Source organism: Bos javanicus, chromosome 2, assembly GCF_032452875.1.
Source record: "Bos javanicus breed banteng chromosome 2, ARS-OSU_banteng_1.0, whole genome shotgun sequence".
Taxonomy (NCBI): domain Eukaryota; kingdom Metazoa; phylum Chordata; class Mammalia; order Artiodactyla; family Bovidae; genus Bos; species Bos javanicus.
In genome coordinates this window covers 80,016,572-80,040,104 of record NC_083869.1, presented here as the reverse complement: position 1 = coordinate 80,040,104, position 23,533 = coordinate 80,016,572, and the positions used below count along the sequence as shown (strand labels likewise).

General features: G+C 39.1%; 1 protein-coding gene across 6 annotated transcripts in view; it reads right to left on the bottom strand.

The window, feature by feature from the left end:
- The window catches only part of MYO1B (myosin IB), a 200,084-nt gene that overhangs the window by 48,984 nt on the left and 127,567 nt on the right, over window positions 1–23,533 (bottom strand). For all 6 annotated transcript variants that reach the window (XM_061440561.1, XM_061440580.1, XM_061440571.1 and 3 more), the window contains 6 exons: window positions 12,342–12,440; window positions 9,863–9,966; window positions 8,171–8,318; window positions 7,777–7,895; window positions 2,412–2,498; window positions 1,084–1,149 (listed from right to left, as the gene is read on the bottom strand). In XM_061440561.1, the coding sequence (XP_061296545.1) occupies window positions 1,084–1,149; window positions 2,412–2,498; window positions 7,777–7,895; window positions 8,171–8,318; window positions 9,863–9,966; window positions 12,342–12,440 (623 nt within the window). The remainder of the gene's footprint in view (window positions 1–1,083; window positions 1,150–2,411; window positions 2,499–7,776; window positions 7,896–8,170; window positions 8,319–9,862; window positions 9,967–12,341; window positions 12,441–23,533) is intronic.

Here is a 23,533-nt window from a genome sequence, read left to right as displayed (position 1 = left end):
GAAGGCATGATCCCCAAAGTCAATGTTGTAAGAAAAAGGCATTTACTAGAAAGGCCTGGCTGAGCTGCAGGAAGCGAGCTGATGTCTTTTTTGTGACCCTGTGACGCTGATACTTGGACCATGTAAATTCTTCGGGTGGTCACTCTGGGTAGGGCCTCGTTGTTTAAAGGAATTCACAAATTACTGGTGGGGAGAGTTAAGATCTACTCATTATTTTTCCTGAACCAAACTAAAATACCAGTCCTAAAAGTAAGGCTCCTTTAGGTCTCACTTTAAGTGAGAGTCCTTTAAGGATGCCTGCTGCTGCTACTGCTGCTGCTAAGTCGCTTCAGTCGTGTCCAACTCTGTGCGACCCCAGAGATGGCAGCCCACCAGGCTCCCCCGTCCCTGGGATTCTCCAGGCAAGAACACTGGAGTGGGTTGCCATCAGGTCCTTAAAACAGCTTCTAAATGCCAAAGTTAGCAAGGGGGTAAATACGAAATTCTAATATAAGTCTATCGTGTTTAAATATTTAACTTGCAATGAACACGGAGTCTTTTAAAAAGTTTCATTATGAACTTTTAGCTAAAAATTTCTTTCAATCTGTGCAGCAGAAGTCATAAGATTACAGTTGGATGAGACCTGGATAAGACCCAACAAAGCACATAATGCAGACACTCTCTGCCTGAGTCCTACAGAGATGAAGTAACCAGCTCTGGCCAGGCCACAGCCAGCCTCTGGCTCTCCCATTTCTGGCTTTTTTTACGGCACCATCCTATCTGATTTTCAAGCAACCTACAAATGAACAAATATTAATAACTACAGACATAACGTCTATATACTTTGTTAGGAATTTCACAGTAAGAATTCTGAATTTGCAATTTCAAAAGTCAAATACTAATACAAGAAAACAGCACAGTCTCCAAAATACTGGATCTCAGCTCTTAACACATACACACACACATACAACTGTTACATCTTTACAAAAGTTATTTGTAGATTGAGTCATATTAATTATATTAAATGCTGTCTATAGAATACATGATTCAATCTCCAATTGTTTCACAAAATAAAGATAATAATAACAATAATAGGCAGCTCACCTCAAAAATTTCGAAGCCATAAATGTCCAAAACACCCATGACTTTCTTTCTCACTTTTGTCTGTGCCTTAAAAATAGTTTCAAATTGAAGGGTTAATTTAAGCATTACATATAACACTAAAAGCATAACAAGGACTATAGACATAGATTACAAGTTAATTGTGTCTCAGGCCTAGAAGAATAGAATTTAGGTTTTTTTAAAACACATGAAAAAGGAAAGCCAGTTTATATTTGAAAGTGTTTATTTGAAAACTCTAAACAAATTTAGTATTTAAAGTCTTTCTTAATTTCTTTTTCTTATATTTAATTTTATATTTTAATTATATAAATTTTAATTTATATAATTTTAATAATAGATGATTATTATTTTGATTATAAAATGATAATCATTTTATATGATTATAAAATTTTATTTTATTTTATTTTTTATTATTATTTTTTTTTGTAAATAACAAACATTTATTGGTGTCACTTATGGTAGAAAAAAGTTCCTACACCAGATACACATGACCCAATTGTTAAATAGAACATTTTCAAGGTGAACACACGCCCTAACCCAGCTTTTTTTTAACCCACTTTTGATGATAGCCAATTCCTCCTTGCCCCCCACCCCAAGACATGTGAGCAACTGCTAATGAAAAGCAGTAAATAGCCACTTGGGCTATAGCATTTTCAACTCCACTCCAAGGTGAAGATTCCAATTACATTCGAGACTTAAGTTCTCTCAATTTTCTCCTAGCGAAAGTTCCTGAGTCCAGTATTTACAATATTATAGCACTAGCAGAGCAGTGTCTACAACTCATCTTTGTCTGCTGCTTCCTCCTCATTGGTTGGGGGAGGGCCTGCACTTCCATAGAGTTTGCTGATAATTAAAGAAGGAATCATTATGCTTTCTTTATCAGGTGCTATATTAGATGCTTAATTATAAAAAAAGAGATCATAGGGTCTTTCAAAACCATCTAGTCCAATACTCTCATTTTCCTGAAGAACATATTATAGCTAGACTGATCCAGTGACCTCTGCAGCCAAGTGTGCATAACTAGTCACCAGATGAGTCACAGCCAGGACCCAGGATGCTCTCTTCTGCAGTAACTCTGCAAATACCATTAGACTATTCACTGGTGAGATTTCTCATAACATGCATGCAAAACAAAACAGAACTGCTGACAAATTTCAATCCTAAGCAAGGTAAATGCTTTTCAAGGAACAATCTCGGTAAGTGCTAATCAATTACCTGATTATAAAATTAAAATATCCTTAACTTAATGTTTATATTCTTCATACCACTTATTACAATTATTTATTTATCTGTTTATAGAGATTCAGTACCTTAATGCTTTCATTGATTCGATTTACCAGCCATGAAAACAACCTGCTGTAGAGGTTTTTAGCCAGAGCATCACGGGCATAATAAGCCTATTAAAAAGAAAGAAAAACTCAATACCCACAATTACCACAATGCTTAATTTCAATAAAATAATGAAGATCTTTTAAAATGATATTGAAAACTTTTATTTCAAATTTCTTTTCAGAGCATTTTTATTGTACTCTGGATGAACAGTCAAGCCATTAAGAAAACTGGGAAAATGGCTTATACCCAGTTATTATACTTTTTTGCATCCCAGGAAATTAATTTTAAACACTGCAAAGGCTTTCTCCACAAGGATATTCATCTCAGTGTTAATAGAACAGAGACAAATCACAGGCAATTTAGATGTCCAACAACAGAAGCATAGTAAACAAATAAATAAGCACCTGGTGGAAGGGAAGTTACACAGCCATCACAGAATGACTGTTATAAAAATCAGATAATGAAATGAAAAATCCCTATTATGCTTTGTGATAATAAAAAGTATACATTTATTATAATAACAACTATTTTTTTAACTATTAGATGTAGGAAACTCAAAGGAAATATACTGAAAATGGTTTTGACTGATGAGCTCTCTAATTATTTTTCATCAATCAGTCTTTTGAGCATTTAAAAGAACTTTCGTAATAGGCAGTGTAACAACATGTTGTTGGATAATACTTTGTATAATAAAAATAAAGTGCTTTCACTTGGTTGTCTGTTTGAAAGCTGTTCACAGCTACTTAACAAAGAATAGGTAGAAGACATGGACGTCTCTCTGACCTTGATTTAGAATACAAAGGTTGGAGAAAGTTGGGTTTGGTCAGGAGACCTAACAGACCCTAAGCAAACATCCAGGCTGCCAAGGGTGTGCAGGAGTACTAGTGATACGTCTGATACCATTGCTCTGCGGACAGGCCTGGAAACGGGGAGCAGGAGCCCAGGAAGAAATAGGCCCCAGGAAAGAAGAGGTTCTGTTGCTGTTTTTAATACTAGACATATGTGTGTACTCCATTGTTTATAAACAGAAAGTTGGGCATTACAGTTCAAATGAATCATTTTTATTTTATAAAGAACACAATATACTAGATTATGTGAACATTCTTTCTCTACAATTCTTCTTTAAATGAAGTGTGACAACTTTAATAACAGACTCACTCCATGGTAACATACTACAGCTGGGAAGAGAGTACCTTTTCCCTTTATCTGATACTTCCATGCTAATCCCAAACCCGTCTCCCTAAGTCTCAGGCAGCTACTTCAATATGGGTTAGAAAATTCACCTAGACGTTGGTAAAAAAATAAAGCCTGACTGTCCGATACTATACATGGGGTGGGGGCTGGGAGGCAGAGGGAATAATTCCACAGAAGAAAATGTTTATAAAATGCTGACACAAAGACAGAATGTTTAATTTAGAAGACTGGTCTTTCTCCAATACCCTTTCTTCTAGGTTTTGTTCTGTTTTTTTTTTTTTAAATAGATAATTTAAGTGCCTAGAACAGTGCTTGGCACATAGTCTGCAGGTGTATTTTGAAGTGTCCTTGTCCTCTTCTATGGCCTCATAAACCTAGATAATTCTTTCTTAATCCTTTCCCCTTTCTTCTTATAAGTTCAAGTCATTTCCAAACACTACTTATTTATAAACAGACCCTATTTCATCATCACATCATCCAGCTCTCCTAACCGTATGCAATCTGCTGTAAACAAACCACTGTTTCAGTATGCAACTGAATGAATACTGACAACTTATTCTGGTAAACTGCTTTATATTTTTTAAAGTGTAACCACTGACAATCTTAATCGTCCTTGTTTTGTTCAAAAACTTATTTAGAAGTCTCAAACTCAGATTGTTTTAGGGACTGCACAATAGAAATCAATGGGAAATAGTGGGGTCCAAGCGAGATGGAAACTGCATTCCAGGTTAAAGGAACTCAACTTCAAAATTTAAAAAGCAAGCTAACACAAATAAGCCAAAAACAAATAAGCCAAAACCACAATTTCCTCAAATATTCATCAAATGAAGTACACCTACTGAGCTGTATCTGGCCTCACGGATGTCAGTTTGCTACCTGTAGTTTCTTGGGTCTGACTGCTGCCACCTCATCTCCACAGTAACATCCTCCAAAGGACGGATTATTCCCATATAAGGATCGTGAGTAAGGTGTGTAGAAATAAGGGAAGACACCGAGTGCACAGACTCGCCATCTCAGATTCTAAGCACAAATGACATGACTGTTTCTGCAGTTGATGAAGCTCTTAGAGAAAAACCCCAGGAGGAATCTGCTTCCAAGATGATGTCCAGTATCAGGAGTGACCCAGGACAGTAGGGTAAGTGGAGACACAGAGATGCATGGCATGGGGCCCACCTTCCGGGAGCTTAGAGAGGAATATAGGAGGTCAAACAATCAAAGGGCAAGTTCTAAAGGAGTTTGCAGGAGAAAAACAAGTTCAGAGAAGGAATAATCGGGGCTTTATGATTGCAGAAGGCTTCCTAGATGAGGTACAATTCAAGGACCATCTAGACAGCAGAAGGAATTAGCAATTACATGGATAAGCAGGAGCAAAAACCCCAGGTAGAAATGAGTATGGCATTTAGAGAACTATCAGGGAATAAACTGGGAGAAGTCATTTAGGGTCAGATGACAGGGACTCTGGGAGCCAAGGCGCAAGTATGTGGTAGAAGCTGAATAATAACTCTGTCTTGAGTTTCTGTTATTTCAATATTAGTCATTCCATCTGGGGAAAGATCTAAATGCCTTGGGGAAAATGAGGCATAGAGCAGTAAAGATGATAATGGGGCCCAAGAATTGAAGTTATGAGGAAAAGGTAATAAAACAAATCACATCTTGTAGGAATAAAAATCTTTTAGGCCATAAGACTTGTGGAAACAAACTCCATGAATCCTACAACACCAATAAAAAAACTAGAATAAGAAGCTGAATAATCTGAGATCTCAAGCCAATTTTTTATGTCAATGGTTAAAAGAATGGGGGAAAGTTTTACCCTGTAATGCAAGGTGACCCAAAATTATAAATGTAAGAGGCACCTGGGTCTGATTTCTGTACAGGATCATTAAAATGCAAGAATAAAACACACACTAAAAAGACAGAAATACATCCATATATACTCCATATATATATATAATATATATGAAATATTCCTAAAGGGCCTCTTAAACAGATGTTTTCTCACCGCATCACTATATACTTCACCATCCCCCTCTGTTGAAATATTCTCAAAATGGGACCTCGGGATGGACAGTAGCAGCAGCAGCAGCAACTGGGAATTTGTTAGAAATGCAAATTCTCCCATCCTACCTCAGACCTACTGAACCAAACACTGCAGGGGGTATGACCTGCAAACCGTGTCTAAGAAAGCCTCCAGGTGATTCTCATGCACCCTCAAGTTGGAGAACCGCTGTTGCACACAATCCACTCTGACGTCATTTCTAGCCATGTAGCTCTGAATCCTCTTTACATATTTATAGCCTTAACCAAGCCTGATCAACTCTTTTTACTATGTACTCCAAACCTGGCTCCTCTCACACTTTTCTTTTTGAAATACCATTTCGTCTATTCTTTATACATCTAATCATTCAAAGACTGGCTCAGAAATCATGTTCTTATGTCCCTACTAATGGTCTACCCGGAGGCTTCCGCTGTGTGGGCTCTCAACCAATTTTTCTTGATGAGGCAAGTGACTCACCATCTGACTTTGAATGAGTGAGGTGGACAAGGACAGACATCGTAGCAGTAGTAGTAACTTAGGAAGAAGGACACATAGCAGTTATAGCTAGAAAAGGACTGTTACACCTCAAATTTACATAATTATAAAGGTATAGTATTTTCATAGTCAAAACTGCTCATCTTAAGTAAGAAATCAATGTTGAAAGAAAGCTAAAAGCATGTATGTGTTTTGGGTTAGTAAGAAAGTCTAGCTCAGAGCAGTAGAGAGACAGACTAAGCCCACTCTATGTCTTGCAGATGCTTAAGGCTACTTACAAGGAGGATGAAAATACAGCTAGACAGAACAGGCCTGAGTGGGAAAAATCCTGAGTTAACCGTTTAATTCTAGCCCAGATCAACAGTGACTGGTGGGACAGTGTCTAAGCCATAGAACAAAGGGTTTATACTGAAAAGGTCTATACAAGCTCCTACATATACAAGCATGCTGGAATACATCTGTTCATCCATCCTTGAACCAAAGGAGAAAAGACATAAGCAACTCAGACTTGTGTCTTAGAAAGACTCCACTGGCCTAAGTGTGGAGGGTGGAGGGTGAACAGTAAGAAAGGCAGGGAAGCCAATCTGGTCATTTAACCACAGCCAGCTTCCCCCACTGTCTTCTCCAAATCAATAATGGTGCTTGGGCCAAAAATGTTGGGAGTCACCCTTGACTCTTCTCTGTCTTTCATCTCACACATATCAACGCATCAGCAAATCTTATTGCATCCCCTTTCAAAATATACTTCTCATTCCACTGCCGCCATCTGGTTCAAAAGCCACTATCGACTCTGGGTTAGCACACAAATGCGCACTCCCCTGAGTTATGAATGTGTATCCCCCTCCCCCAAATCCATATGTTGAAGCCCCAGTGTGACGGTATTTGGAGGTGGGGGCCTTTAAAAGGCAGTTAGATTTAGATGTGGTGGTGAGGCTGGAGTCCCCATAATGGGACAGGTATCCTTAAAAAGGGATGAAGACACCAAAGCTCACATTTGCTGACTCCTTCTCTCTGCCATGTGAGGACACAGTAAGTAGGCAGGTGTCTGTATATAAGGAAGAGGGCCCTCAGCACAAATTCGACTATGTTGGCACTCTAATCTCAGCCTTCCAGCCTCAAGAACTGTGAAAAATAACTGTTTTTGTTTAAAGAGAATACAGTATTCTGTTAAAGCAGCCAAAGTGACTAAGACACCCTCTGTCCCTTACACTCTGCTGTCTATACTGCAACCAGAACGACCCCTTACAAGGCAGATCATACCACCTGTGCTCACAACTGTCCAGCTATTTCTCAGCTCACTCAACCCCTCTGCCCTGAACACTATGGGTCTCCCTTACTCTGCTCTACTTTCTTCTCTGTTCATTGCACTTATCACTGGCTAGCTTGCTATATGAATTTTCTAGGTCTACTGCTTTGTCTGGCTCCTCCTGACAAAATTTTAAGCTCCACAAAGGCAGGGATCTTTGTGTGTTTAGTTTACTCTGTACCCCTAGTGCCTAAAACAATGCCTAGAATATAATACGACAGGATAATAGTCTGAAAAATAAAATTTTTGTTTCCACTTATACAAGATTCTGAAGACTTTAAAAACTCCCTTCTAGACATTATGTTTCACCCACCTGAGCCACATTCAGTGTAGTTGAAACTTTCTCTTGCTTGGCCTCAACCGTTCGGAAGCTGAAAGCTCGCTCTAGAACTGACTGGTCAATGCCGGTCAGCTCGCAAATTTCTTTTAACTCTGTTGTAGGGGGAATGGTCACAAAGAGTTACTGCATATCTGCTGCTAATAATCAATCACTTTCAAGGCTTACAGCGTTCTTTCTAAATCATTTTCAAATCAATCAGTGTAAAATATATAAATTAAAAGACTTCAGACTGAGCTGTAATTACATTTCTGCTCGGTTTCACTAGAAAGTTTTTTCAACTCAAAGTAAGTTTTACTTTCTACATTAAAAACTGGGCAGAAGTTCAAAGTCAGTTTTGCTCAACAGGGCCCGTCCTCCACTGACTTACCATTTTTATCTTTGATCTTGCTTTCATCTAAGCCATTCACTCGCGATTCAGGCTTGAACTCAATGTTCCCCAGCTTCAACACCGCAGCCACCACCTCCAACACAGACTCAGCTTCATGGTCCATGAAACCCACAATCTGCATGGCATTCTAGGGGAGAAAAAGCAACTGTTTACTGTCTGCAGTTCTCTATTATTTAAAAAAAAAAAATCATAAAACAGACTCACCTCTGAAAAAAAATCAAAAAGACAAAGTGTCCCAGAGTAAACTTTCCAAAAGGCAAAACTAACATCATATGGAAAAATCTGAACGAACTTTGTGGCCAACCTAACAATGAATGAACTGAATCAGCACCAATGAGGGGCTCTATCTTGCTCAGTGGTTTCAAATTCTGATTCAAGGAGCCCTGGGGTATTTCACGGGCTGTGGCAAAGAGGAAGATAGAGGGAGAGAAGGTGGAGAGCTGAGCCCTCGGTTCCCACTCCAATTCCAACCACAGCAGCTCTGTGTGTGTGTGTGTGTGTGCGCGCACGTGTGTGTGTCAGCAGCTGTGTGTGTGTGTGTTTTCATACTGGTGTTCTGCTGCTAGAAACAAAACCAAGCAAAAAACCTTACGTAATCCCCGACCAAAAAACCTCCTCATTTATTTTACATATGAGAAAAACTGTGGTTTGCAAAGGTGAAGTGCTCAATTCCAGGAACTATGGGTAATAAGGAACATTCGTCCAGTCATAAATTTTTATTGTGTGCCAATGATTTGCCAAGCAAAGTAATCACAGAACTGGTCCCAAACTTAAAATCATGACCAGGGATCAACAGGCTTCCATATGAGGCTGTTCAGACAACTTAGAAAAAATGATACTCTCAAGAAACGTTTTCTTTTTGGAGAACAGCCCAGTTTGCTTGCTTACTTATTTACTTCCCCCCACCCCAGTCAATCTACCTATTTATTTATAATGACTAGGTTACACAGCAATGGGAGTACTATAAGATTTATCATTCTAGAAATTTCAAACATACACAAGTCTAGAGAGCAGGAAAAGAACCACATGTTATATTCACTCACCCCTAAAGATGAACTGATACCAATCTTATTTTATCTATAATCCAGCCTATGCCCACCCCTGCCACTATTGCAGCTGTATCATCTGGAAGTAAATAACAGTTAGCAGGATCATTTCCTAATAGAAGCAACTTTCCAAGTGCCTCAGAAACATAGAAAGCAGAATTTAATTTAAAATAATTTTTTTTTCTAATGAACACAAATGCTAATTATTCTGTTTTATGGAGGATTTTTCAAAAACTATATATAAACATGACTTTCTGTCTGAAAAATAGATTTGACTTAACATAATTGTAGGACAGTTTTCACATGTGGAAATTAACTACTGAGCATTGGTTATAAATACATTTGGAATTTCAGTACAAAATAAAAAGTCAAACCCCAAAATAGATAAGAAAGCTCCTTTTGATAAACAGTAAAATTGCATGCTCCAATAAAGCCTGGCCTTCTCAATACCGTATGACTATTGAGCTAGTAAAATATCAAACTAATAAAAATACAATAAATTCTATAATTATAAAACCTTTGGGAGCATGAGTTAGGAATCAAAGAAAAGTCCAAACTTTAACAATTCTGATTGAGCAATATAACATTACCCATTTTAAAGAGTAATAAAAGCATTACATCTTACCCTAACGGTTCTGAAATTTGCTGCATCATCCACTCCATTAACTTTGGCCGAGTCCAGACTCAGGTAGTTGTATCTGCTGAAATCCCGCTCAAGTTTAAGCTTATCTATTGAATCACACATACGAGTTGATAAGTTACTTCAATAAATCTAATCATCTTTAACATCTCATTCCTTTAACCCTTCAGATAAAAGACTTTCATACTATGCATTGAACCAAAAGAACAGAAATAAATGGTATCAACTCAAATATATAAGTAATAGTATTTGACCAAAATCAGCTTTATCATGTGTACATATTGCAAACTTTTTTTTTTGCAGGCCCTTTCCATATTTGGATATTTATCTTCAATGCGCTGTTTCCTTATAACATATGATGTCTGCCTAGTGATTCTCCCACTGTTGGACACTTGGATTTTCTCCAGTTTGTTATAATAAATAAAAGCCAGTGATTAATGTCTTCACACAAAATATTTTTTGGATTCTTTTGAACGATTCCATTGGGATGTAATCCAAAAAGTGGTGTGCCTGGGCAGCAAAGTCTGATCATTTTATGACTTCTTCTGCTTTGCCAACTAGTCCCCCAGGAAAAAGTCCTCACTTTGAAGTGATACTCAGAAGCTCTAGACAGATCGATCAGTCCTGACAACTCTGCCAGCTTTATCCTCTTCAATAACTTTAGCTAATATATGTGCAGGGGCTACTTCAGTGCTGCTTCAATTTACATTTATTGATAATTAACATCTACTTCTGCTTTATTGACTATGCCAAAGCCTTTGACTGTGGGGATCACAACAAACTGTGGAAAATTCTTCAAGAGATGAGAATACCAGACCACCTGACCTGCCTCCTGAGAAATCTGCATGCAGGTCAGGAAGCAACAGTTAGAACTGGACATGGATCAACAGGTTCCAAATTAGGAAAGGAATATGTCAGGGCTGTATACTGTCATCCTGCCTATTTAACTTATATGCAGAGTACATCATGAGAAATGCCAGGCTGGATGAAGCACAAGCTGGAATCAAGATTGCCAGGAGAAATATCAATAACCTCAGATATGCAGATGACACCAGCCTTATGGCAGAAAGTGAAGAAGGACTAAAGAACCTCTTGATGAAAGTAAAAAAGGAGAATGAAAAAGTTGGCTTAAAACTCAACATTCAGAAAACGAAGATCATGGCATCTGGTCCCATCACTTCATGGCAAATAGCTGGGGAAACAGTGGAAACAGTGACAGATTTCATTTTTTGGGGCTCCAAAACCACTACAGATGGTGATTGCAGCCATGAAATTAAAAGATGCTTGCTCCTTGGAAGAAAAGTTATGACCAACCTAGACAGCATATTAAAAAGCAGAGACATTACTTTGTCAACAAAGGTCCAACTAGTCAAGGCTATGGTTTTTCTAGTAATCACGTATGGATGTGAGAGTTGGACTGTGAAGATGGCTGAGTGCCGAAGAATTGATGCTTTTGAACTGTGGTGTTGGAGAAGACTCTTGAGAGTCCCTTGGACTGCACGGAGATCCAACCAGTCCATCCTAAAGGAAATCAGTCCTGAACAGTCATTGAACGGACTGATATTGAAGCTGAAACTCCAATACTTTGGCCACCTGATATGAAGAACTGACTCATTGGAAAAGACCCTGGTGCTGGGAAAGGCTGAAGGTGGGAGGAGAAGGGGATGACAGAGGATGAGATGGTTGGATGGCATCACCAACTCAATGGACTTGAGTTTGAGTAAACTCCGGGAGTTGGTGATAGACAGGGAGGCTTGGCGTGCTGCAGTCCACAGGATCGCAAAGCATCGGACATGACTGAGCGACTGAACTGAACTGAGTATGAGGGTAATTTTTTCCCCAAGTGTGTTGATTTTCCGTAGCTCTTTTTGTTTAAACTATTTGTTCAAAACTTTTCATCACTTAGTTACTGACTACTGGATACTCTCCTGATGGACTTATAATAATTCTCTAAAATATCTAAAGGTCATATTTTTATCTCTTATATCAGTTGCAAATGTCTTTTCCACTATTTTTAAATTGTCACTGAGTAGTATGTTTTTATATGATTATACTCATGTACTGCTCCCTGCTAACTTCTCTCCAAGTGGACTAATTATATTCTTCCATTTTTTTTTTTTTAATAGATAATGAGCCTCTCCCCCAATTTTTAGGTCTTTTAGCAACCCATCTGAAACACAAATTATAGTCTTCCATTTTATTTTTTTTTTATTGATAACAAGTCCCTCCCCCAACTTTTAGCTCTTTTAGCAACGCATCTGAGACATGTTCCAGTACCTGGTGAGGTACTACAGAGACAGATACCAAAGACTGCAAGGCGGTAGAAGCCAACCCATCGTGTTCTTCCCTTCAAGTGGAATCATGGAAAAATTTTAAGAGAAAAAGAGGAAAATCATAAGGGACACTTCTTCTTTGGATGTTGCAACAGTAAAAATTAAATTAAAACACAAAAACAGGGACTTACTGAGAAGCTCTTCAGAGGCACCAGAAAGCAGCTGATAAAACACATGGAAGTTTCTTTCGCCTCTTGGCTGCTTAACAACTCGAGATTTCTCTAAAAGATCTAAAGAGAAAAAGAATCAAAAGCATAATACAGCATTAATCTCACTTTCATATACACTGTGCTTCTTTCTCTTCCCCCTCAACTTTCTTTTTCATTTTCTGTTTTGTACTAATAAAGTAATAACAGAAGCTACATTTTCAGTTCTACTTTCAGGAAGAAGCACAACTCTATCTAGAACCACTAAATTAAACAAACCAGCTTCCAGTTGAACAATAGTGAATATGCAAAATAAGTTCAACAAGACAATCAACAAGCTGATTAAAGACAACACAGCTTTTATAATAATATTCTCTTGATTTTATATATGATGACACTGCATGCATGCTAAGTTGCTTCAGTCATGTCCAACTCCTTGCAATCCTATGGACTGTAGCCTGCCAGGCTCCTCTGTCCATGGGATTCTCTAGCCATGAATGCCAGAGTGGTTTGCCATCCCCTCCAGAGGATCTTTCCATCCAGGGATCAAACCCAAGTTTCCTGCATCTCCTGAATCAGCAGGAGGGTTCTTTACCACTAGTGCAACCTGATGACATTAGGTTCTTCAATATGTAGTATTACAAGTCCAAGTAAGGAAATGCAGCCATTCAGTTAAGAATTCACTGAAGAGTTATAATGATAACAAATTAAATATTTTTGATATTTTATGCTATGTGCTTTATAGACATTATTTCATTGAATCCTCCTCATCATTTTGTAAGGTATAACTTCACAGATGAAAAAACTGATAGTTCAAGTGCTTAAGAAAGACTTGAAATCAAGCCATCTGACCCCAGTGCTACCTGGCATAAGAGAAGCAAACCTCTTTGATCTCTTGAAGTCTTAAAGAATGAAAGGTGGTTCTCATTTAATGGAATCTGGTGTTATCTGACAGTATACTTTCATTGATGCTGGATAATTTTTTCATGCTGTAATTGACACATTATCAAATTTTCAGGAAGGGAGGGAGGCAGACAGGGAGAAAAGAAGGGATGAATACCAGCAAGCCAACCAGAAAGGTACCACTGTGGCAGAAACAGAGAGTGGCAAAGTACAACTGCAGAGAATATTCCTACCTAGAGTGCTGTTTATCACTGACCAGCAATATAAAAGAGGGTCTGGATTCTGTGGTCAAAGGCCAAATTTACTTATAAAATTATGCATCAGTGATCCCATTATTGAGCACTAATTCTAGAGAACAGACACATTCGATTTACCATCAGACTGAAATCTAAACATTATCCAAAAAATTAGTAACGGAGAGTACAGTGTGCAATTTCACAGGGACTTTTCCCTGAACTTCTTAACTCGTATTTCTGGAAACCTTACCAGCACAAGAGGAGGAGTTTAGGGAGAGTTAAAAAGTGTAGATTCAATGAACAGGGACGTCCTAGGGTGCTCCAAATACATGAGGCCATTTGTAAGAATGAAGAGATAGGTTAAGAGGATACATAAAGTTGACAGAAAGAACAAAAACATGTAAATACAAAAATTATTAAGAACAAGATGCTGCAGAGATTTCATCTTCAGCTCTTACTTGACTTGGACAACTGCAAATGCCCTCAAATCACAGATTGCGAGTACTGAAGACTTCATATTTAGCCAAAAAAAACTGAAACTGAAAAGCACAAGTGAGATAAAATTCAAAAAAGGATTGTGTAATAGTCCTCCTGTCTAAGGACTGAACATTTCAATCAATAAATACTGACATCCAAGGCAGCAGACAGAATAAACAAAACAGGTAAGGATAAAAGTATATGATGGCACTCATCATGGACCAAGCTCCTCTGGGGTCCTAAGAGTACCAGCACAGTTTTAGAAGAAAGAACTCAGTGCCTGGGCAGAGTCTTCACTGAGACACTGCTGCTGCTGCTAAGTCTCTTCAGTCATGTCTGACTCTCTGAGACCCCAGAGACGGCAGCCCACCAGGCTCCCCTGTCCCTGGGATTCTCCAGGCAAGAACACTGGAGTGGGTTGCCATTTCCTTCTCCAATGCATGAAAGTGAAAAGTGAAGTGAAGTCGTTCAGTCGTGTCCGACTCTTAGCGACCCAATGGACTACAGCCTACCAGGCTGCTCCGTCCATGGGATTTTCCAGGCAAGAGTACTGGAGTGGGGTGCCATTGCCTTCTCCGCATTGAGACACTAACTAATCCTAATTCCTCAAGCCTAGAAGAAAGTACCTACATGAAAAACAGAAACAAATGCTCCAGTTTACTTCATCCTTTCATGAAGCTCACTTACTGCTCACCCACCATATGACAGAATTACCTGGGATGAGCCCAGCACTGACTACACACCTGAAGACCTTCTTCCTCTGGACCTACAACTGTCACACCTACAACTGTCTCAATCACTCTCACCACTCAAACCAAGGGCAGCAGCTTTGTCTAAGGTGGGCTGCCAACACCCTTGAGAGAGACAGCAGAAGGTGGGGATGAGAAAGGCAGAATGACCATGTGTCCTTCACCTGTGAAAGCCTGCAAAACCCAGGCTCTCCCCATAGCACCAAGAATCCCACTATGCTGCCCTCGCCTCACAGGGCACCTCAATGATGATGACGAACAACTGTTCAGTGCCACTCACCCAGTTACACTCCACAAGCAAACTGTACTACTTACTTCAAGACACGAAATCAACTTCAGAGCCCGTGACAGGGACACGCTGTGCAACAGCAACACGGCCAGCCTCACGTTTGGGACATTTGAACAAATGCTCACACACAATGGGGAGCTTAGAAACAGTGATGGTTGTATGATTCAGCAGATAACAGTCACCAAGTTAATGAATGATATCCGCTTATGCAGTGTGGAAAGGAATGCTGGCCAGTATACTCCTTGTACCACACATCCTGATATAATCAGTGATCACTATCACATTCAAATCTGAAACATAATACAACCTGAGTTTAAAAGAAAAAGTGCAGGAGGGGAAGTACAAGGAAACTTTCACTGACCTTTTGCTCCGCATTCAATACTTTTCATTTATTATCATACCTCCTCTGAAGTTGATTTTACAAGCCCCATATTGTAGATGAGAAAACGAGGCAACACATTGTTACTAAGCGACAGAGCCAGAATGCAAAGCTTTAGGAGACTAAGGTATCCTGCTTATGCGCTTTATAATTTTCTTTCAAACAGAACGCTAAATCCATAAACACTTGGAAAGGCTGAGACTATTCTTCACAAAAAATGTTTGACTTCACCTAAGCAACTTGATCACAAAGTGAGAGCCTTTTACTACAAAGCAGTTAAGGGTTTTACCACGTAAAATGCTATGTCGATTATCCCAGAGCTTATTTCTTTATGACTTTTCTTTAAGTTATAAGCTTCGAGGCAGAAAAGTAATCAGGAAAATGTTTGCTCCCAAATAATTTACTAGTGCTTAAAGCCATTCCCTATTCTATTTTTTAAATGTGCGTGCACCAACATAACCTAACAGCATGAAGCCATATCAAATAATTACTCAAATAAATTCAATTCACTCTAAGGACTTGCCACCTGAACATTTAAATTTATTTAAGTATGACCCTGACTTAAGGCAAAGCAAAACACTGCCACGGCCTCCTCTTTTGTTTAGATGCTTCTGCTACCACTGCTAACAAGACTGCAGCTCTGCTAACAAGACTTAATAAAAAGGAGTACAGGATACACCAGATATTTAATACAGAAGACAGTAAAATAATTTCCATATATTCCATATATTCCAGTGAAGCTACATTCCTCCCTCAAGACATAAATCTAAGTTCATATTAAATTTGATATAAGTGAAAGTGTTCATCACTCAGTTGTGTCTGACTCTTTACGACCCCATGGACCATCACCCACCAGGCTCTTCTGTCCATGGGATTTCCCAGGCAAGAATACTGGAGTGGGTAGCCAATCCCTTCTCCAGGGAATCTTCCTAACTCAGGGATCAAATTCATGTCTCCTGCTCTGCAGGCAGATTCTTTACTGTCTGAGCCACTAGGGAAGCCCATTTGATATCTGATATAAATTTAAGTTTAAAGGGAAGAAAGAAACCTATGAAGACATTCTAAAGGGGAAAAGCAATGGGAAGGAACAAAGAAATTCTGGAATCAGAACTTCCCCCCTGACTCCACCATGACACTGACACCTGACTATTAACAGCACCAGACCAATTGAGGGGCTTTCTTAGTTTTGACTAACTACTTGCTAGTTCATAGCTGATACACGTGCCTGGCACTGAGACAACCTCCCTAAGGCACAAGAAATGAAAGAAGTAAAATGTCCATGTTTGCACCTGTTAAAAAAGAAAGTCTTTTAATAAGCCAAGGAATAAAAGAACAAGTAGTGGTTTCAAAGAAGAAAAAATTTCGCATTACTTGGAGTATAACAGTTAAAGGATTAGATAACAGGATCAAAGTTTCTTTACTTGACATATAATCTCTCTTCCTGGGCAGAAAAGAAAAAGAAATGGTCCAAGATCTTGATTAAAGCTTATAGAAGAATCAGCTTTGCCTGTTTTGCTTGTAAGGCAGGAATGACAATGAGCCCTGCTCCTCTCCACAGATACACACTAGAAAAAAGTGAGTGGCACTGAGGACTTCCCAGGTGGCACAGTGGTAAAGAATCTGCCTGCCAATGGAGGAGACACAAGAGACACAGGTTCAATCCCTGGGTCAGGAAGATCCCCTGGAATAGGAAATGGCAACCCACTCCACTATTCTTGCCTGGAAAATTCCATGGGCAGAGAAGCCTGGTGGGCTACAGACCATATGGTCACAAAGAGTCGGACACGACAGAGCAAATGCAGGTGCATGCACGCACACACGTGCACAAACACACACACACACACACGGCTTTTCCAATGGATCTATGTCCCTTCCCTAATGTGAAATGATACAGTTAGCAGTAATTAAGGACCTGCCACCTAAGTAACAACATTTATCTCCATATGGACTCTGCTGCCTTGGATCACCATCCCTGAAGAAAAAATGTCAAATAACCAGTGATTTACTGGGCATAACTGATGGTAATTTCAATGAAAAACTTGGATTATGAACAAATGTTTGTTCATACATTGGGGTATATATTCTAAAATCAACTCTACAGTGTATTTTTGGAAATATAAAACATTACCCTCAAGATTGACAATTAGGAAGTTTCACTAAAGACAAGCTTTAAAGTAAAAAAGATGGGGCAAATATCTTCTTACAAATCACTCCCTGTGCCCACGTATTATACTAAAAGAAAGCAGACATGGGTGCTCACTCCAGGGCTCTCTTTCAGCCCGGGTCTCACACAGACCTCTGTGTGGCTACATGTCCCAGACTTTGCAAGCCCTCAAACACCTGGTATGATAGTTTTTTCCCATATCTCCACCTCCACGCAGCATTTTCATTTTTAAGAAATCAGCTTAAAGTTCTAACTCAAAAGTCAGAATCCTAAAGTGATAAATCAGTACCAAAGATAGCTGGACATGTTGCATTAAAAGTTGTGAAAGGGCTCTCAGTGTCTACACATAAAAAACCAATTTGGGGTTTGAAACCCTAAGAAAATGTGCCTTATTATCTACCTGATTAACTATGGGTTTTTTGCTAGAATCTGGTTCCATATATATAGCACTTATGCATTTTCACCACGGATTTTTTTCTAATACAAATTTAAAATTTATCTAATAACTGAAAAATTACTCATGTGTCTATGTATCGGAATCTAAAATTTGATGCCCGACCCTGAAATAAAATTAATGAAATATCTAGTCCACAATATCTTATTATTATACACACTATTCTAATAAATTCCAATTCATTTCTTAATCAGAGGTTAATTTAGACGTATGTGAACATCTGATTTCTTCTATAGTATTGTATGTAGTCTTATTTCATGATAAACATGCAGTCTTTTCTTTTCATGGTAAACATATTTTTATATAAGAAAGAATACCAAAGTAAAAATGAGACAAAGCATCTACTTTTATATAAAGCCATCCATTACAGAGGAACAGAATTGCTCTCTGAAATTTCAGCTTTATTGCTACAGATACTTCACAACCAATGGTGGATTATTTCTGTCTTCTGGAGGGGTATTAAATGTCAGAGTGCTAAAAAAGCCCAGCCTTGAATTATAAACTAGGTGATGTACTGCCTCAGTACATCAAATTTTGATGAATTTTGACTCTAAAGAAGACAGATTACAAACAGACCCTATTTATTTATAAAAACAGACCTTGAATAGTCATTAGCTGTTGAGAACTGATTCATGTACAGGAAAGTCCCCAATTCCACCTCAATACATAACACACACACACAGACACACACACACAGACACACACACACAGACACACACACACACACACCCACCAAAAACAAAGCAGATTCAAGTTTCCTTTAGGAAGTGTTGTAACAAGCAGTTCTGCTCCCAGTCACCCGCTCATCATCAATTAAGCCAAAGGTATAATGTAAAAGGAAGAAAAAAAGCTATAAACCTCAAACAACTTAAAAAGAGTAAAATTATATTCCATATGCTACAAAATGGCATGAGTGCGCCATACATATGGACTAAACAGCAAGCCATGGGATAGCACATAAATTAATTGCATCAAAAATTCAAAAGAAATGTAAAAGAAAATGAATTCAAAGCAATTCCTTCTACCCATCCCCCTCATCTTTCTAGTAAGTAAGGTGGGCATTTATTCCTGCTTTCTGAGTCCATGTGGAAGGATTTTCTGCAATTAACTCCCCAGCCCAGGAGACCCTGACTCACTCCTCCGCTTGGCAGGAGGAAATATACCTCTGAGCAGCGAAGTTTGGAGAAGAAATGGGCATGTGTGTACAGCTCAGTCCTCTGGTTCCCCACACTGTGCACATTCCGCTCCACTCCCCAGGGGCTGCTCAGTGTGGTCGATACCTGCCCACCTGCCAGAGGACTACTAGCACCCCTCTTGGTGATAAACCAAATCACTTTCTTCAACCTTGCCTCTACAGTAATAAAGCTGCCTTCTCTGCAGCTTGATTCCTATGCCTATTTCTCATGCGTTTCCAAACTGTGTGGGGAAAGCACATTACTTATTAGACTTCTGTCTTAGTTATTTACTTTCCACTGCATAGCAAAGGTCCCAAAACCTACCAGCTTAGACCAATACCATTTATTAACTCATGAGTCTGAGAGTTAGCTTTGTAGTTCTTCTGATCTAACCCAGGCTGGCTGGCAGCTGGCTGACCTAAGATGCTCTCAACTCATACGTCTGCTGGTTCATTCCATGCGTCTCTCATCATCCAGCTGACTCACCCAGGTTCATACACATGAAGGTGATGAGAGAGTTCCCCAGAGAAGCAAGAGAGGACAAGTCCCAGCACAGAACCAATTTTCAAGTTTGTCAGTGCACCATATTTGTGAGTTGTTCCACTGACCAAAACAAATCTCACAGCCAAGCCTTATGTCATGAGAGAAGGGACTACTGCAGATGGTGGATCCAAGCTGAAACACTGTTGTGGCCATTTCTGTAAACAATCCATTGGGTTTAGGCTTTTTAAAATAAAATGGTCACCGATTCTTTCCACACTCTTCCCACTGAGAGGTGCAGTCCACATCCCCCAGCACTGAAAGTGAGCAAACTTGTGCCTACATGGACTGAAGAGTGTCAAAGTAACACTGTACGATTTCCCAGGTTCCTCGGGCTTCTTCCTGGTTCTTTCAGTATGTCAGTATGTTCCCTTTTGGGGCACTCCCTCTCAGAACCTAGCCGGCCTGCTGTGAGAAGCCCAAACCACCCATGGCCACACGTAGATGGCCCTCAGTCTAGCTGAGCCCAGTCCTTGAATGATCCCAGCACAGAAGCCTGACATGTGAATGACAAAGACCCCAGAGGACTATGACCCCCACCATTTGTGTAAGTCTTCCCCAACACTGGGGAAGTCCATGCAGCTGAAGCTCCATATGCTGTAGTGACAAGCCAGCTCTGCTGACTCCATCTGAATTCTTGACCGACAGAATCCAAGAGCATATGACAGGGTGTTGTTTTACTCCACTAAGCCTGGGGTGGTTTACTGGGCAGTAATCATAACTGGACCACACACCAACTTCAACATTTGCTTTCGTTCATAATCACAGGATTGTGTTACTTTTTTCAAGCTGAACAGACATCAGCAACAGAGAAGTTTGATTACCAACAACTCTGTTAGCCTTTCTGGGATTTAGATAAAGTATTTTTAAATGATTAGCATAGAATTTTCAGATAAAATTATCCAATGAAGAAGCAGCTTTATTATTCAATAAATTTCTCTATGTCGAATTGTACTTGTTGCACACTAGGTACTTACATGTAGTTAACTCAACAATTATATAATAGACATCAGACACTATTTTAGTTATTGTCATTCAGCAACCATACAAACTAAGTCTCTGTTATTATAGGGTATATATTGGTCTGAGAGCTAGAGACCATCAACAAATAAGTACAATGAAAAGAAGCTAACGTTTACTGAGTGCTTACTACATGCCAGGCCCTGTTACAAGCGCTTTGGATGTTAACAAATTATTCACAACTCATCACAATTCTATGACATCAGCACTATTACCCTCATTTCAAAGATAAAGAAATGAAGGCACAGAGAATTAAGTAATTTGTCTTTTTGTTTAGACATTGGCACACACATGATAAATCACTGAGAGCTGCATACGTAAGATCATGGATATGACCCAAATAATAAAGCAGGAAAACACAGAGCCTACCTATATTTAACCAATTCCATCCTCGTCTCCAGCATTTACTGAGCACCTACTGTATGCCAGATATCACCCTAGGCTCCTGATACGTTACTGTGAACAGGACAATTTTGTCTCCTGTCCTTACAGTTCCCTCAGGTATATATGCACACTTGAAATCTTGAGGCTTCTTCTTAGTATTGGATTACCAAAAAGTTTGTTCAGGTTTTCCTGTAAGATCATATGGAAGAGCCCAAATGAACTTTTCGACCAACCCAATACATCTGTATGCTTTTTAGGAAATAAAATCCCTTGAGACTTGTACCATATTTTCTGCACAGTCTGAATTGCCTTTTACTGCCATAACTATAAACAAGTATCTATAGCTATTAATAAAAGCAACAGGTTTCCAAACATTTTAAGTTCATAACATTAGGTCCAAAATCCTTGAATGTAAATGTATAAATTTTATGAGATCAATAAGCATTAACAAATAGTAGAAACAGTACTTCACATCAGCCAAAAATCTGGATATGCATCCATATTTTATCTTCTCTACTTAAGTAAATGTTTGCCATTTTCTCTTTTTGTAACACCTCTCTCCTAATGACACTAATCTCAGAAACACATAGCTTTCAAATGAGATGAAGACAAGTTTTACAGCACACCTCTCTTAGAAAGATAGAGTAAGTTATTGGGCTTTCCCCCCACTTCCTGGGTACACAATGGGCTCAAGTGATCCTATGACTTTTTCAAGGTAATAATTAACCCAAAGCGTCTTACACTTTTACTAGCTGGCTGCTGACAAAACAAGCAATATAGACTTCGTACAAAATGGCAAATCTTGTCTTCTTTTAACTAAGATCATGGCATCTGGTCCCATCACTTCATGGCAAATAGATGGGGGAACACTGGAAACAGTGGCTGACTTTACTTTTTTGGGCTCTAAAATCACTGCAGATGGTTGAGCACAGCCATGAAACTAAAAGGTGCTTACTCCTTGCAAGAAAAGCTATGACCAACCTAGACAGCATATTAAAAAGCAGAGACATTACTTTGCCAACAAAGGTCCAATTAGTCAAGGCTATTGTTTCCAGTAGTCATGTATGGATGTGAGAGTTGGACTATAAAGAAAGCTGAGTGCTGAAGAATTTATGCTTTTGAACTGTAGTGTTGGAGAGGACTCTTGAGAATCCCTTGGACTGCAAGGAGATCCAACCAGTCAATCCTAAAGGAGATCAGTCCTGAATATTCACTGGAAGGGCTGATGTTGAAGCTGAAACTCCCAATACTTTGGCCACCTCATGCGAAGAGCTGACTCATTTGAAAAGACCCTGATGCTGGGTAAGATTGAAGGCAGGAGGAAAAGGGGACGACAGAGGATGAGATGGTTGGATGGCATCACCGACTCAATGGACATGAGTTTGGGTGAACTCCAGGAGTTGGTGATGGACAGGGAGGCCTGGCGTGCTGTGGTCCATGGAGTGGAAACAGTCAGACACGACTAAGCGACTAAACTGAACTGAACAAAATGGCAGATCTTGTCTTCTTTTCTGGGTACAAGAAGCTAACTTTTGGCAGCTTGGTGAGAACAAGAGTGGGTTTACCCATGGCTTTATACTCCCTTAAGACAGCAGGCAGCAGTTTCCTGTGGCCACCTATGAGTCAGTCCTCTGTCTATACTGGGTGAAATTTCCTGCTCTCACCACTAATGTTTCCCTCTCCTTTTCAAACCAAAGGATACTCTAAAATACCAGGGTGTTCCCACTACCACAAATTTCAATATTATTTCATTGTGGGAACAAATGGTAACAGAGACCATTTGAAATCCATTCATGATGATATATTAATCTTCACTGGAAATGAACTGAGTGTTTACTATTTATTCTCCATGGATACTGCAAGGACTAGGGACAGGAAGACATTTCTGTTTGAAATTTGAAACTTCAAAATGTAAAATCCAAGTGATTTTCTAACACTTGCAATCTAAGTCATCCTTAAATATTTTCCTAGAGTCCTCAAGAGTAACATAGGTTCAGTCATCTCAGAATGTTCTATAATAAAGACAGTTCATTTATTCTCATTTTAAAAATAATGTGCTATTCAATTAATAACTAGAGCTAATTTCTCTTATAAAATACAAGTGCTGTAAATGTGTTATAACTATCTTTCAGAATAAAAGTTAATCATTTCTTAAAAAGGTGGTCTTAAAATTGAGGCTACCTTTTCCTGTACAGCTCTCACCAATTGGCATATACTGTGAAGGAAGCTTGCCTGACAAACTTGGCAGGGTTATAATCATTTGCTTTTGGTGGCATCATAAATGGTTTGCATGAGTACTTCTGCATCCTTATTTGACATTTAAAATCATTTAACATAAGTTGCACCACCCTAGCCAATTTCACTTCAGATTAAAACTTCCTCTTCAAGATGTTTCCCCAGTAACAAT